The sequence below is a fragment of the Cebus imitator genome, unplaced genomic scaffold (assembly GCF_001604975.1).
Source record: "Cebus imitator isolate Cc_AM_T3 unplaced genomic scaffold, Cebus_imitator-1.0 Scaffold283, whole genome shotgun sequence".
Lineage (NCBI taxonomy): Eukaryota > Metazoa > Chordata > Mammalia > Primates > Cebidae > Cebus > Cebus imitator.
The window spans coordinates 2,386,694-2,401,914 of record NW_016107598.1 but is presented as its reverse complement, the minus strand read 5'-3'; the positions used below and the strand labels follow the sequence as shown (position 1 = coordinate 2,401,914).

The 15,221-nt window shown below is 37.4% G+C and overlaps 1 protein-coding gene across 1 annotated transcript; it reads left to right on the top strand.

The window, feature by feature from the left end:
* Positions 1-239: 239 nt before the first annotated feature.
* AMTN (amelotin) lies at positions 240-14,876 on the top strand. The gene is made up of 9 exons (XM_017501681.2): positions 240-313; positions 425-493; positions 4,404-4,487; positions 5,465-5,530; positions 6,464-6,553; positions 10,319-10,354; positions 10,783-10,809; positions 13,232-13,502; positions 14,601-14,876. Exons 2-9 carry the CDS (start codon positions 440-442, stop codon positions 14,609-14,611), a joined length of 639 nt encoding a protein of 212 aa, XP_017357170.1. The 5' UTR covers positions 240-313; positions 425-439; the 3' UTR covers positions 14,612-14,876.
* The last annotated feature ends 345 nt before the right edge of the window (positions 14,877-15,221 follow it).

Sequence of the window (15,221 nt, the reverse complement as noted above, 5' to 3'; positions counted from 1 at the left end):
ATTGTCTGCATCTTTTTTTAATTACATAAGGCATGTCTCCCTGAAACACCTTCTTTTCAAATGGTAGACACTGGGTGATACAATGTCTGCAGCTAATAACCCACCTAATGAAATGTTGGGAAATGAAAGAAACCAAATGATTTAACAGACAGCTAAATCCTGATTGGTCTCTCAGTTTCCAATCTCCTGAACCTGAGTTTAAATTTCTTCTACAAACACATAAAATCATTGGAGGGTAAAATTTTTCACCAGAGTCAACTTGAGAAATCAACTGGACCTTGAGTATTGTACATTGTGCCTCCTGGACACAAAGGTAACATTAATTGACAGCGTTTCAATGAGAACTGTTGTTTTTAAAATATCATTTTTCTCTCAAAAGGAAAAAAAAATACAGTGGAAGATTAACACTGTTTTGTTGTTGTAGGTAGCAATTTGAAACATGAAGACTACCATTCTACTGTTTTGTCTTCTAGGATCAACTCAGTCATTACCAGTAAGTATGTTATGCTTATTTTACATGCCAACCAGCTTCAGCAGCGTCTCTAGTTACAGACCTACCTCTCTCCTGCCCTCCATCAAAACTGCTCTGTTTTGTGACTCATTCCTTCCAAGTGTCCAGTGTTTATTTTCCAAGGCAGAAAATGACAGGCTAATAAGGTATTGGTACATACTTCAATGTACTTACATTTTTTAAATGCATTCACTCCATCGTGGTAAAAGGTCAATTTTTTTGACAGAGCAATAGGCTAGAAATTAGGAGATAAATGAATGCTTTAAGTGGATGTTTATCTTAATTTCCAAAAAGAATTTTTTTTCTTGGCAACTAGTTATTTGCTCATGAATAAAATGGTAAACTATATTTTCTAATTTTTCTACTTGAAAATACTAAATATCTAGATTGTATAAATTCTAAAAAAGGCCACCAAATCATATGATACTAAAGGCATTTGGTATCATAAAATGATCAAAATTTTTGACTTAGAACATTTCTTCGCCAATAGTATTCACATGAAAAAATAAAAAAGCACTAGAAGTTGAACACTTACTCCATTATTTTGTAGTCATAGAGATGAATGGTTTGTATCTCTAGGTGGACTTCTCTTTGACTGTTCAAGATGGTTCAAGACCATTAGGAAAAAAATTACAATATACTTGCTATGAAATAACAGAATAAAAGAAAACATTCTTAGCTGAGCCTCGAGCTTGCTCAAAACTTCTGCATCTATCCATACAATCAACAAACATTTATTAAAAACTCTTTATATGGCAGACATTGTGCTCATTGCTAAAGAAACAATAGTGAGAACAGAAAAAAAAGGCATCATCCTTCATGGTGTTCACAAGGATTATAGACATTAATCAATTTTTTTATTTTTCTAACTTTTCTAATTTTTTATTTTCACTAGTGTCACTTGCTAATTTTTTATTTTATTTTTTACTCAAATGATTTTTTAAAGAAATGTTAAATTATAAATAATAACCGTGAATAGTTATGTGAAGGAAATGAACAGGGTGGAATTATGTTGAGGGAGGATGAAACAAGATATGGTAACCAACCTCCTTTTTACCTCCCAAATGCATCCGTGTGTGAGAGTGTGTGTGTGTGTGTGTGTGTGTGTGTGTGTCCTCCTTGAAAGAACTTGTCTGTAAAAATTTAATTTTCTAAACAAGGTAAAGTAGAAGGTTAGTTTTTTATAAAACAAATGGCTCAAAAAACAAAAAAAAAAAAAAAAACAAATGGCTCTTTCACTTCACCAAATACATTTACCAAAAGAGTCTTCAAAATACAGTTTCTCTGGTATATTTAAATGTCCACATAATTGGTGAAAACTCAAGACAAGCAAAACCTTCCAGGAGCGCAGCTCTCAGGTGAGGTGGGCTGAGGTGGAACGTGCAGGCTACGGCAGATTGCTAGTAGACAAGGAGAGCAGCTAGAGAGCCAGTGGGGCAGGTCAGGGGAGGCGACACTGAAACGTCTATTCCTGTAGAAACAATACCAAATGAAACATCAGGACACATAGACAAGCTATTTTTATTATTTGTAAATGAATTGTATGAAGTTATCATAATGGTATAAAGAGTGAATCCATTTGCAAATATGGACACATACAACAACCTAGCAATTATTTTCAGTAGATCAAAAGTTTAAGGATAGGTACCAGATGGAAAACACGATTAGTAAAAAATAAATAAATAAATATAAGACAAATCAAAGTCACAGAAAGTGAAGACCCTGGAAGAAAACAAGATTTTATTCTTTCAAAAAGTATTTGCTTACTACATGCCAGACAGAGATTTATCTTGGGATGGATCATTGAATAAATCACAGTATTGCTGCCCTTGTGAAATCTATATTTTAGCAAGGAAACAAATGATAAATTGGTGAGGAGCCTAAATCAATAGGTCACATGACAGGTTAGGAGATGGTGAGCACTATGAAAAAACAATCCCAGAGCAGGGTAAGATGGAACAGGCTGGTCGTGCACAGTGGAGAAGGGGCAGGCTGCATATTCAGGACAGCAGTCAGGTTTGGCCTCAATAGGCAGAAATTCAAGTAAAAAAGCAGGTGAGAGAGTGAAGCCAATGTCTGGGGAAAGAACATTCCAGACAGAGAGAACAGGTGGAATTGAGACCCTGAAGCAGGAATGGACTTTACCTGTCCCAGAAACAGCAAAAAGGCTGGATGGCTAGAGCAGAGTGAAGGAGAGGAAACAAGGTGGGAAAGATCAGAGAGCTACTAGGGGCCAGGAGCATGAAGACCCTGTAGACCACTGTAGGGTCTCTGGCTTTTACTCTGAGTGAAATTGACAGTCGTTGGCTAGGCACGATGGCTCACGCCCATAATCCCAACACTTTAGAGCCCAAGGCAGGCAGATCTCTTGAGGTCAGGAGTTCAAGACCAGCCTGACCGCTATGGTGAAACATCATCTCTACTAAAAATACAAAAAATTAGCTGGGCATGGTGGTGTGCGCCTGTAATCTCAGCTACTTGGGAGGCTGAGGCAGGAGAATTGCTTAAACCCAGGAGGCGGAGGTTACAATGAGCCAAGATTGTGCCACTGCACTCCAGCCTGGACAACAGAGCAATACTACATCTCAAAAAAAAGGCAAAGAAAGAAAAAAACTTGGCTGTCATTGAAGGGACTGAGCAGAGGAGTGACAAGATTAGACTATTGTTTTCACAGGGTCACTCTGGCTGCTATGCTAACAATAGATTGTGGAGATTTTTTAAAATACTAATAAAATGTATATATATAGAATCTTAAAGCTGAAAGGAACCTCCTAGAACAGATAATACCAACTTCTCCCTTTTTTTTTTTTTCTTTTGAGGCAGAGTCTCGCTCTGCAACCTCTGCCTCCTGGATTCAAGCAACTCTCCTGCCTCAGCCTCCCGAGCCTCCCGAGTAGCTGGGATTATTGGCATGCAACACCATGCCCGGCTAATTTTTATATTTTTAGTAAAGACAGGATTTCATCATGTTGACCAGGTTGGTCCTGAACTCCTGACCTCAAGTGATCCACCCACTTTGGCCTCCCAAAGTGCTGGGATTACGGGAGTGAGCCACCACGCCCAGCCCCAACTTCTTTTCTTATAACTAAGGGTGAAAGTCCAACGTAAAACCAAAACTACTCCAGGGTAACCTTAGGTGACTCAAGGGCTGGTGCAGACCCAGAGGGCCACACCCCTGTGCCTTTCAGGATGCCTCCAGGAGCAAAAGCAGACTAAGTCAACCTGCCAGAAGAAAAGTTTTCTTCTTCAGAGACTAAGAGCACTTACAGGGATGCTAGCACTGGCTCTGCTGCTCACCATGTCACGTTGGGCAGGTTCCTGTAAGCATCGGTTGCCTCACCTATTAAACAAAATGATACAACTAGACCGAATGTGTAGGAGGAATATTTTCAGATCTAAAATTCAGTGATTCGTAATACACTAATAAAATATCCAGGCCAGGAAGAAAACTGAACTTCTGTTACAAGACTGATGTGATAGGCATGATAAAAGTGGGAGGCTTCATGAAAAGTTAGTAAGAATGACGGCAGCTTACCTCCAACCCTGAGAAAAAGCAAATGTGCACAGAGCTAAGGCACAGACTATATATTCATGTCCTGGAAAAATGGAAAGGCAGGTACAGAAATTAAATGGGAGCCAGGAACCACCACAAGAAATCCCATGTGCTCAGGTGCATCCTAGCCTCCTTCCCCCCCACACCATCCCACCTCTCCTGGGCTGCCATGTGTCCGCTCTACAATTGCATGTCCTACCATGCACATAATGTTTCAGGGATAAAACACACAGAGCCTAAAGATGAACATTTTTGCATTGGGGATGACCTGGACATAAATGGATACAAAACCTTAAACACATTCCTGCCTCATCAAATATGTATTTGTTTTCACAAAAGCAGCTCAAACCTGCTTTGGGACTCCCTCCCACAAAGATGGCTCCGGATCAGGCAACACTACTAAACCAACAGCAGTCAAATCAGGTAAGAGTCATGTACAAATCAGTAAAGAAAACATGTTAAGACTGGTGGATTTAAAATCAAAATTTACACAAAGACCATACAAGGCTGAACAAGAGAGAGAGGCTTTTCATTTGGGAGTGAGGAAAAGAACCAATATAATTTTCCAAAAATGTGCATAGGGAAAGCAAAGCACTGTAATTCTTTTTTATCTAAATAATAAATTGGTTTAGCAATGAAATCTAGTCAACTTTGAAAAGCAATAGCTACATCTATTTACGAAGCTTGGTCTTCCATGCCCTTGAGATACTATGGTATTTGCCAGAGATAGCAGGGAATCAGAGGTGATCTATAAAAAAATAACTGCAGACTTCCTCATGGTTTTGTTAAGTTTCATTGTTGCTGATGTGTTGATGTGTTGCTGTTCAATCTGTTTCCTCAAAGCATATTTAAATACTTTTGAAAACTGCATTATTTTTGGCTACTAACCTCCCTCCCACCTCAACTCTTCTTCTGCTGTGAAGGACATGACTTACCTACTTCTACACTTTGTGAAGTAGTACAATCAGATAACACTAGAATCTAAAGTCTTCTCTTGAGTCAACAGACGTTACAGAACACCCACTCAAGTCAGGAACCATTCACTCTCCTTAAGGAATCTGTGTCTTATACAATTTGGGAACCCTCTTTAAAAAAAAAAAAAAAAATTAGATATGTAAAATTAGGTACTGAAATAAATATTTATAATGTGATAAGAAATAAGAGTAAATCACAAACTTTCTTAAGCTGTTAAGTGCCATAAGCTTGAGACATTGTTAGGGCACCTCTCAGGGCCCCAAAAGTGGGCAATGCTAGGAGAAGCCCTGAGGCTTCATCTTTATTTACCTTCATGGTAAATCCACCTCTGACAGGAGTGTCAATTACATGAGGATATCCACCATTGACAGAGCAATGGAAGCAGACAACCTCTTGTCTCATACATCACTTTCAATGCCCTGCAGGTCTTCCCTTCTTTAAGTCTGATACCATTAACACAGATGCTTACACTGGGGCAAGATCTGCAACTGGTAAGTAATCTTTGATATCATTTTAATACCCGTTGTGGAATAAATAAAATGCCTAATGTTACAGTGGAGGGAGCATGCATATGGGTGTGTATATCCACAAATGGAAACACACAAACACACATATTCATGTAAATAAGTTGAAAGACAGGAGAGAAGAGTCCAAGAGAGTTGGACATCATTAAAAGTTTTTCTTAGCAAGAGTCTCTAAACAAATGAATATAATTCTTTCCTTCTCCAGTTTCTCTATCCTCTTCTCCTCCTCTCTCCATTCCTCCACCATACCTTCCTTAATGCCCCTACAGCATCCACACAACCACATAAACACAATCACTAGTATCACCACCAATGACAGAAGCAAACTGGAAGAAATAGAAAGATCTTCAGTGTCTTCTTATCGAATATCTGTACAGATCTTCAGTCTTCTCATAGAATACCTGTATAATCTGTTTGGGAAGAAAAATAAGTTTCTTTCCTGATTTAGAGTGGAATTTTTTAGTGGTCCAATTTAAATATAGTTATTGTTTCAGACAAAATATTTATTCTGAACCTTATCATTTTCATGGGTAACCTAGAGGAGTTAATTTCTTAATTTTAAAAAAGCTATCAGAAAAATTTCAGGAACAACTGTTGTAGCCAAAAAGGAAAAGCAATGATAAAATAAATCGCCTAAGTAATTCTCAAACAGAATAGGTTAAATGCCAACAAAAAACTATCCAGGGGAAAAGTCAGCAATAGCCCTTGTGGTTGTACTAGCAGACTAATTAAGTCTTTAAATTTCATCTTTGTGTCTAAGTACACATGCAACAGAATACTATGTATTTACATAGCAAATCCTCCCTTTAAATATATTTTACATTTAGCAAATACATTTTAGATTCCTAAATATTCAAGCTGGAAAAAAATACAATGAAAGTCTTCTTCCTTACCCTACAGTTAAATCCTGCTGCAGGAATGACACCTGGTACCCAGACCCACCCATTGATCCTGGGAGGGTTGAATGTACAACAGCAACTGCAACCACATGTAAGTTGAGCTGGACTTTAGTTTTAACATTAGAGAGCTTTTTCTCTCAGGTGAAAGCCTACAGTAGAAATAGAATTTTTTAAAGCTTCTCAAAAATTTTGCCCAGGTTATTAGCTGATGAATGTTCTACTGAATGTAGAACAGTATTTGGCAAACTGGTTCTTAATGAAAATTCATGAAAACATACTCAGAGCATGAAAACGTACCATGCTCAACCTCTCTAGAATACACTTTTAATGGATAACAGGAAACCTTGAAAAGTTGGGGAAGATTGAAAAGTGAAAACTATATGGGGGGAAATTGAGAGATCCCTGAATTTTTTTCTAGCATATTTTTTCTCTTGAAGACTTTCTGGGTGACCAAGATAATCTCAAAGAAAACTTAAGAGGTGGATAAAGTTTATCTTCAGCAAATCTAATCTTCCTATTTTTGTCCCCTTTTTTTCATTCCCTTTTGAAAGTCCCCAAGGACTTTTCAGTATTTACCACCTCCCACTATCATTTGCTTAAAAAAAAAACCTGAAAATCCTCTTACACTAAGATACAAATGACATACTTTAGGCATCACCTGTTTTTGAAGTGTGTGCATTTTAACATTGAACAAATTCCAAATTTTTACCTTCTTGAAACTTTTCTAAATAGGTTCCAGAGGGCCTGGGCGCAGTGGCCCATGCTGTAATCCCAGCACTTTGGAAGGTTAAGGAAGGAGGATCACTTGTGCCCAGGCATTTGAGACCAGCCTGGGCAACATGTGAGACTTATCTCTACAAAAAATAAAATATAATAAATAGCCAGGCATGGTGGGGCAAACCTATAGTCTCAGCTACTCAGGAGGCTGAGTTGGGAGAATCACTTGAGCAAGGGAGGTCAAGGCTGCAGTGAGCCACGATTGTGTCACTGCACACCAGCCTGGGTGATGGAGGGGGATTCTGTCTCAAAAAAAAAAAAAAAAAAAAAAAAGAAAGGCTTTGGAGGAAAATACAATAATCCTTTTACAGCTTGACTAAGTTATTTGTAGATAACTTACTCTCCCCAACATGTGACCTCAGCCCCCATCATCCAACATAATGGTCTAATATTTTGTAGAAGTATTTATTATTGTGTAAGTAATATATGCCAATTATAAAGAATTTAGAAAATGTAAATTTTCTAAAATTTACATATAAGCAAAAAACAAAATAAAATTCACTTGAAATCTCATTAGCCACAATAAAACACTGTCAACATTCTAGAGTATGTCCTTCCAGTCTTTTTTCTGTACATATAAGTATATTTTTAAAGGAAATCTTGTTTTGCTATATTTAATGTTTTGTAACATGCTTTTTTCCACAAATATTATTTTGAATAGTTTTCATGTTTTAAAAATATTCACTTACAATGTTTTTAATGACTGCTCAGTATTCCATGGTATACTAAATTACTTATTATGCAAATCTGGGGGTTTTAAGTCTCTGCTTCTATAAACAACGCTACAGTAAGCATCCCTGTGACCAAGTCTATGACTATTCCAACGGCTATTTCCTTTCTTAGGAATAGAATGAATAGAATTTCCAGGGCCAAAGACACACAAACTATCTTGATAACAAAAAATTTGGTAATAAAAGTGACACTCAGAAAAAGATTTGAGAAAGATGCAAATAAAAGGAGACTCCCTGTAACAGGTGATCACAGAATAATCTACATACTGATTGCCCAGCTTCAGTCTCCATTGTTGCCCTCCTCTAACCTTGAAGGCAGACTTAATACATCTTCAGTTTCCCCAGAGAGCATCTCCCTAAGTCAGGGCATTAGTGGAGCCTGGAGATGTTACAAAAGTTTCAGTATAGAGAGTTTCACACTGTACACTCTCTATGCAATATTATAAATCAATCCCCATTTCCTGTGGGAATTCTTCAATGTCTCTAGGCTGTACTACCACCAAGGGTTCCCATATCTGACCTTCTCCTGGGCACCTGTAGTCCTCCAACCCTGCCTCTCCCTGTGCAGAGTGGCTTACATCTCTGCCACAACCTGGACACCTACTGGTGGCTCACATTTATCAAAGAAAGGTGAACCATGTTGGTGAACTCTACAACCACACAATTTCTGGTCAAATATCAGCTCTACATTCTCTACACTTACTACTTATATGATGTTGACCAAGTTACTTAACCATTCTGTGGCTCATTTTGCTCAAAATTTAAAGTGGGCATCAAAGTAGAACCTTCCTCTACAGCCATGCAAAGATCAAGTGAATATATGGAAAACACTTAAAACAATGCCTACCACATAATAAATGTACGATGTGTTAACTGTTAACGATTTCAAATTACTTCTTTATCAACAACTAAGCAAAAAGTCCTCTTTATTGTTATATTGGTGAACAATTAGATTACCTTTCATTACAGTTTTTGCTTAGACAGCTATGGTTTCCTCTTTTTATCTTTTTGCTCTTTCCACTCCAACTTTCCATTAAAGAAAAAATATCTGTCTCATGTTCTCTTAAATCCAAAATGTACAACCACTTTCCCATTGCCACCATGAAAGCTAGATGGGTTTTTGTTCTTGTTTTCATGTCCTTTTTTGTCAGTCAGTAATAACCTGATTGAGAGTAAGGCTTTTTCATAAATGTATGTAATTTTTCCTTGTTGGCATTCCATAGTTCCATAATTGCCGCACCATCTGTCTTGGGAAACAATAGTTAAGAGTCTATTTCATAAGACTTTCAAATCTTCTGGATTAGTAATTATGAAATTAAGAGGCCCATTTTGATGACTTTCCTGACACTTTGAATTTTCTATAGAAATAAGAATAAATTTTTTAAACCTTAGCTTTCTTTGACAAACTTCAGGCCAGTTCTCAGAGTAGCAGAGAGTACTGGAGCATGCCAACACCTCTCTCAAATCTTTTTCATCCCTTGATGAACTAAATTCATAATATTTAGTTAGTTATCAGTGACCCTTGAATTATTTCTTGCCTAGTTCTAAGAGCTATGCCAATGCCAAGGGTTACCGAGCAATATTCTCTATAGTTGCTTTATTTTAACAGCAAAATGTCCAGGCAACTATTGCAAGACTAAATATATAAGCCTCAAGAAATCTTCGCATTTGAAAATAGTCACTGCATTGTTTAATGTGTCTTCTGAGATGCCATAGGAAAGAAATCTGTGCATTTTAACATTATTGTTACTTGAAATAATTTCCAGTTTGGAGATTGCTTGAGGCCAATTTTTTTTGTTGTTCATCCAGTTTACTAACTTTTAAATATGCTATGTTGAACTGGTTTCTAAATCTTTCTGGGACTGATATTCTTTTTATACGTTGGAAAAGTTACAAACTCCCATCGGATCTATGAATTTATATCTCTGATTATAGATAATACATTAGTAATAAATATCTGTTTAACAGATACTATATTCTTTTAAGAAGGTATCAATGGCCAGGCACATTGACTCGCACCTGTAATCTCAGCACTTTGGGAGTCTAAGCCAGGCAGATCACAAGGTCAGGAGTTCAAGACCAGCCTGGCCAACATGGAGAAACCTCATCTCTACTAAAAAATTAGCCAGGCGTGGTGGCAGGTGCCTGTAATCCCAGCTACTTAGGAGGCTGAGGCAGGAGAATCGCTTGAACCTGGGAGGCGGAGGATGCAGTGACCCAAGATTGTGCCACTGCACTCCAGCCTGGGCAACAGAGTGAGACTGCATCTCAAAAAAAATGAAGGTATCAATATTTATACCATCTTCCAGAGCTTACCTTTGAATGAATTTTTCTCTCTTTCTTTTCAGATGTTACCAATTTTTGTCGCGCACCTTGGGGCCCAGGTAAAATTATGCTTAATATTGTCTTGATTTTAAATCACTTCGGTGTGAAACATTTATTCTTACCTCAATTCACTACATAGTTGTGAGGTTTTTCAATGTATTTTGCATTGTGTGGACACTGATAATCGTAAGAGCTTGCTTTCTGCATAAGTTTTCTTCAATGAACATCTACTTAATGATAGAAAAAATATATAATTTTTGTATGCAGATGACCTCATATTACTCAAAGAATGAATGTTAGCAGTCACACATCATATGCTGACTTGAGTTTTGTAATATAGATCATAAGGCAGTTTAACATATTATTGGGAAGGCAAAATCTCTATAATCTTTGGAAGTATTTTAAGTTTTTAAGTGATGTTATACATATATTACTACAAACATATTAAAATGTGTCTAACAATTTGTATTTATCATTTTGCTTCTAGGGCACTATCCTAAGCTCAGAGGAATTGGTAAAAAAAATAAATTAAAATACTATTTCAAATTATTTTCACTTCTATCACAATGTTTTCTGTCCTCATTTAGTCTCTTTTGAGCATAAATCCTGAATATGATGTGTACTACAATGAACTGAACATTTTTATAGTTTCTCGCATTCGATTATCCTTGCTTTGTTTGGGGATTTCATTATACTTCTTCAGCTATTTTTCTGTTAATTAACTTAGCTTTGGTTTCCATTTATTGCTATCAGGTTCAGTTCTATCCAGAAAGCCAATGCACATTTTTAACTTCATAAGGACTGCAGTCTAGGATTATAAACTGTTGAAACATCTGCAAATGTAGAATAATATAAATATTGACTTTTTACAGGAAAGTTTAAATTTCTTGACTTGGATTTTTAATTTTTATGGAAAAATATATTTTTTCCAGCATCAGATAGTGCTGAATGAATTCTTTCCTACACACAGAAAAAAACTGGAGGGCTGAACCCTAAATAAATTTCATATCATCATTGCTAGACACTGTTTTTTTAGACGGAGTCTCACTCTGTCGCCAGGCTGGAGTGCAGTGGCGCGATCTTGTTTCACTGCAACCTCCACCTCCCAGGTTCAAGCAATTCTTTTGCCTCAGCCTCCTGAGTAGCTGGGACTACAGGCACATGCCACCATGCCCAGCTAATTTTTGTATTTTTAGTAGAGACGGGGTTTTACTATGTTGGCCAGGATGGTCTCAATCTCTTGATCTCTTCATCCAGCCACCTTGGCCTCCCAAAGTGCTGGGATTACAGGCATGAGCCACTGCACCTGGCCTGCTTAGACACTTCTATGCATTCCTCCATAGGTCCTTTTTTAGAGAAAAGGACTTGAATTAATATGATATCTAAACATGACAACGGAACAGAATTGAGGCAATATTTGGAAACACAGTTATTCAACAGCTTTTCTATTATGCAAAATGTAGATATTTTCTATATTTTCCATAAATAATCATCAAATGGGGCTAGTGTCTGCTTTGCCAACATTGATACATGAACATCCATATCCTGCTACTGAGGTTCTTCCATATAACCAGCACTTCAGCAGATCCTTAATATACGTTGCCTCCAACCTTCCCCAAAGCACAAGGCAGATATTTTTGACCTAGCTGTACAGATAAAGAAACTGAAGTTCAAGAGTTTAAGTAATTAAGGCCTCAAAGGCAACAACAAGAAAAGAGTGGATCCAGATCCAAAGCTATTTTTTCATCTACTACACTAGCGGTTTTTCAAACATTTTTAATACAACCCACAATAGCAAGTAGATTTTTCATGCAGCTTAACACACACACACACACACAGACACACACACACACACACACTTCATGAAACAGTATTCACCTTTACTATATAGAATGCTCTACTAGCCTACTCTCTGTTTTATTGTTTAATGATGACTGTCACCCACCTTTTTTACTTCAAAACTGGGGATATCACAACCCTCAGTTTGAAAACGTCTATACTCTGCTTCTATCTGTCATCCAGCACAAGTCTAATTCTGGTTTCGATATCTCTTAAATGTAACACGGTGTTTTCCAAACTTCATTCCTTGCTCAGAAAATCCAGATGGCATAAAAAACTAGTTAAAAAGGCAGTTGCTGGGTCCTGCTCCAGACTTGCTCAATCAGAATCTCTCTAAAAATGAAAAACTCCAATAGAGAGGAGTTCTTTATGTATCCTCAAGGAGTACACAATAGCTGAATTGCCAGGATAAATGTTTCTAAATGAATATTCCAAAATGCCTTTCAAAAATACATCAAAAAAAACTTGAAGGGATGAAAGCCATCAGGATTAATTAATCTATTCGAATCAATTTTTCCATTAATTGTTAATCTTATAAATTATATATTTTTTGAAAAAAATTGTTATGGGCAAAAGGAAGATTACATTTTAGGTTAATAACAGAGATAAAGCCCAACATAAAAAAAAAATGTAAAGGGATGAAAGCCATCAGTATTAATTGATCTACTTGAATCAATTTTTCCATTAATTTTTAATCTCTTAAATTATATTTTTTTGAAAAGAAAATATTATGGGCAAAAGAAATATTACATTTTAGGTTTAATAACAGATATAAAGCCCATCATGATTATATGGATTTTTCCACCTTAATTCTACCTCCAGATCCAGCTGATAATAATAAAAACAATTTATTATTGGCTTGATTCTGGCTTTCCCTTTCTGAGGGAAATGGGGCATATCAAAGAGTACCAATATTGAATCAGGCTTGGCTGGAGTAAGGGAGTATTTCTCCTGAGGAATGCCAGATCTTTGCTGTCTTCTCTGACTTTACTCTCTCCTTCTTGACATTCCTACCCAAACTTGCTCCCCTCAAAAGAGAAATGGCTTTAAAATGTGTTGCTTTTAACTTTGTTTTCTGTTTGCCTCCCTCATTCCAGCCATTGGCCCCACAAATCTTCACAGGCCTTATCATTCATTCCTTGTTCCCGGGAGGCATTCTGCCCACCAGTCAGGCAGGGGCTAATCCAAATGTCCAGGATGGAAGGCTTCCAGCAGGACAAGCAGGTGTAAATCCTGCCATCCAGGGAACTCCAGCAGGCCACCTCCCAACTCCCAGTAGCACAGATGATGACTTTGCAATGACCACCCCTGCAGGCATCCAAAGAAGCACGCATGCCATGGAAGAAACTACCACCGAATCATCAAATGGTAAATTCTGCTAGCTTGGAACATGCTTCTTGGTTATAAAAGTCATCTGCAGATTTAAAAAGAGTAGTTCTTTGTCTTGACTAATGCAGATCTTAATAAGATTAGGAAGCCCTTTTCACTCCAGCAACATGAGGGAATATTTTTACCTGGCCACCAACCCTACAGTATTAACACTGAAGGAAGAATTTGTGTCAGTGTTTTTGGTTGTTTTGAGACAGGGTCTTGCTCGTTAACAGCCCAGGCTGGGGTGCAGTGGCGTGATCTCGGCTCACTGCAATCTCCACCTATCAGGTTTAAGCGATTCTTGTGCTTCAGCCTCCCAAGTAACTAGGATTACAAGTGCTCGCCACCATACCTGGGTAATTCTTGTGTTTTTAGTAGAGACAAGGTTTCACCATGTTGGGCAGGCTGGTGTCAAACTCCTGACCTTAAGTAACCTTAAGTGGGAGGTCCACCTCAGCCTCCCGAAGTCCTGGGATAACACGTGTGAGCCACCACGCCCAGACACACTGACTAATTTTTGTATTATTTGTAGAGACGGGGTTTTGCCATGTTGCCCAGGCTGGTCTAGAACTCCTGGCCTCAAGCAATCCACCCGCCTCAGCCTTCCAAAGTGCTGGGATTACAGGCATGAGCCACCTAGCCTGAAAGGCTTTTAATTGTTGGCATAACGCTGCTCCATTTTGGGTCAAAGCTGAAAATGTTTGGAAGCAGACTGTGTTCCTCACCCCAGCACACACACACCTATACACACTTCAGTTCGTCATGATCCTGTCTGCACTCACTGACGGAGCCTCAGAATCTTCCTACTGTAATGCTGCAAGCAGCCACTAGCGATAGCTAGCAGAGCAGATAAACCCATCTGCCGGTCTTAGATGGAACTTAAGAAATGTTGCAAAAAAGCTTTCTCATATCAACAAGCAAAGTTAATTGTTTAACACGTGAAAATTTCTAGAACCAAATATCCTTAGACATAACTAAAGAATAATTTGATACTAATTCTCCTAATCCTGGAAAAGAAACTTTGATCTCAAGTAAAAATATTTAAGCTCAATATGCTTTTTACCTACATTTAAAAGGTGTTTTATTTTCTTCCAGGAATTCAGTAAGCTGTTTCAAATTTTTTCAACTAAGCTGCCTCAAATTTGCTGACACATGCGAATCTTTATCATTGATTATATTATGGAATAGATTGAGACTTAGAAGAAATTAATTCTTAATTTACCTGAAAATGTTTCTGAAATTTCAGAAAATATATTCTATGTAGAGAATCTCAACTTTTAAAAGCAATAATTACATGGAGAAATTTGTCTTTGAAATATAACATTATGCTACCTGGATGATACACAGATTAAAACATATTTGGAAAACTGATTCTTTTTCTTCTTTGGAAATGAAAGAAAGCCCTTACAGAAAGTGCCTCAGGACACTAACACGATACTCCATGTCTAGAACTTTCTTTGGAAGTAGGAAGCACAGCAGTCAAGGAGAGAACACCCAGCAATGTGAAGACAAATTCTGGTCTCTTCATAGCTACCTCATCATTCACTTTCTCATAAGAGCCACAGACTTAATTTTTAACAAGCAGAGTATTTTTGAACATCTAAAACATATAGTACAAAGAATTATAAATCATATAATTCTGCCTGTCCTCAAGTGTTTATATTCAGAACTCGTGATAATGGCATTTAATGTTTAATTTTGGTATGCTTGAGTGTA

Bases quoted from the DNA above. Each gene is read 5' to 3' on its own strand.
- AMTN (XM_017501681.2), top strand. From the start codon at position 440: ATGAAGACTACCATTCTACTGTTTTGTCTTCTAGGATCAACTCAGTCA. The intron at 4,488-5,464 runs GTAAGAGTCATG...AATGCCCTGCAG, and splicing joins ACCAACAGCAGTCAAATCAG to GTCTTCCCTTCTTTAAGTCT. The intron at 10,810-13,231 runs GTAAAAAAAATA...CCCTCATTCCAG, and splicing joins TCCTAAGCTCAGAGGAATTG to CCATTGGCCCCACAAATCTT.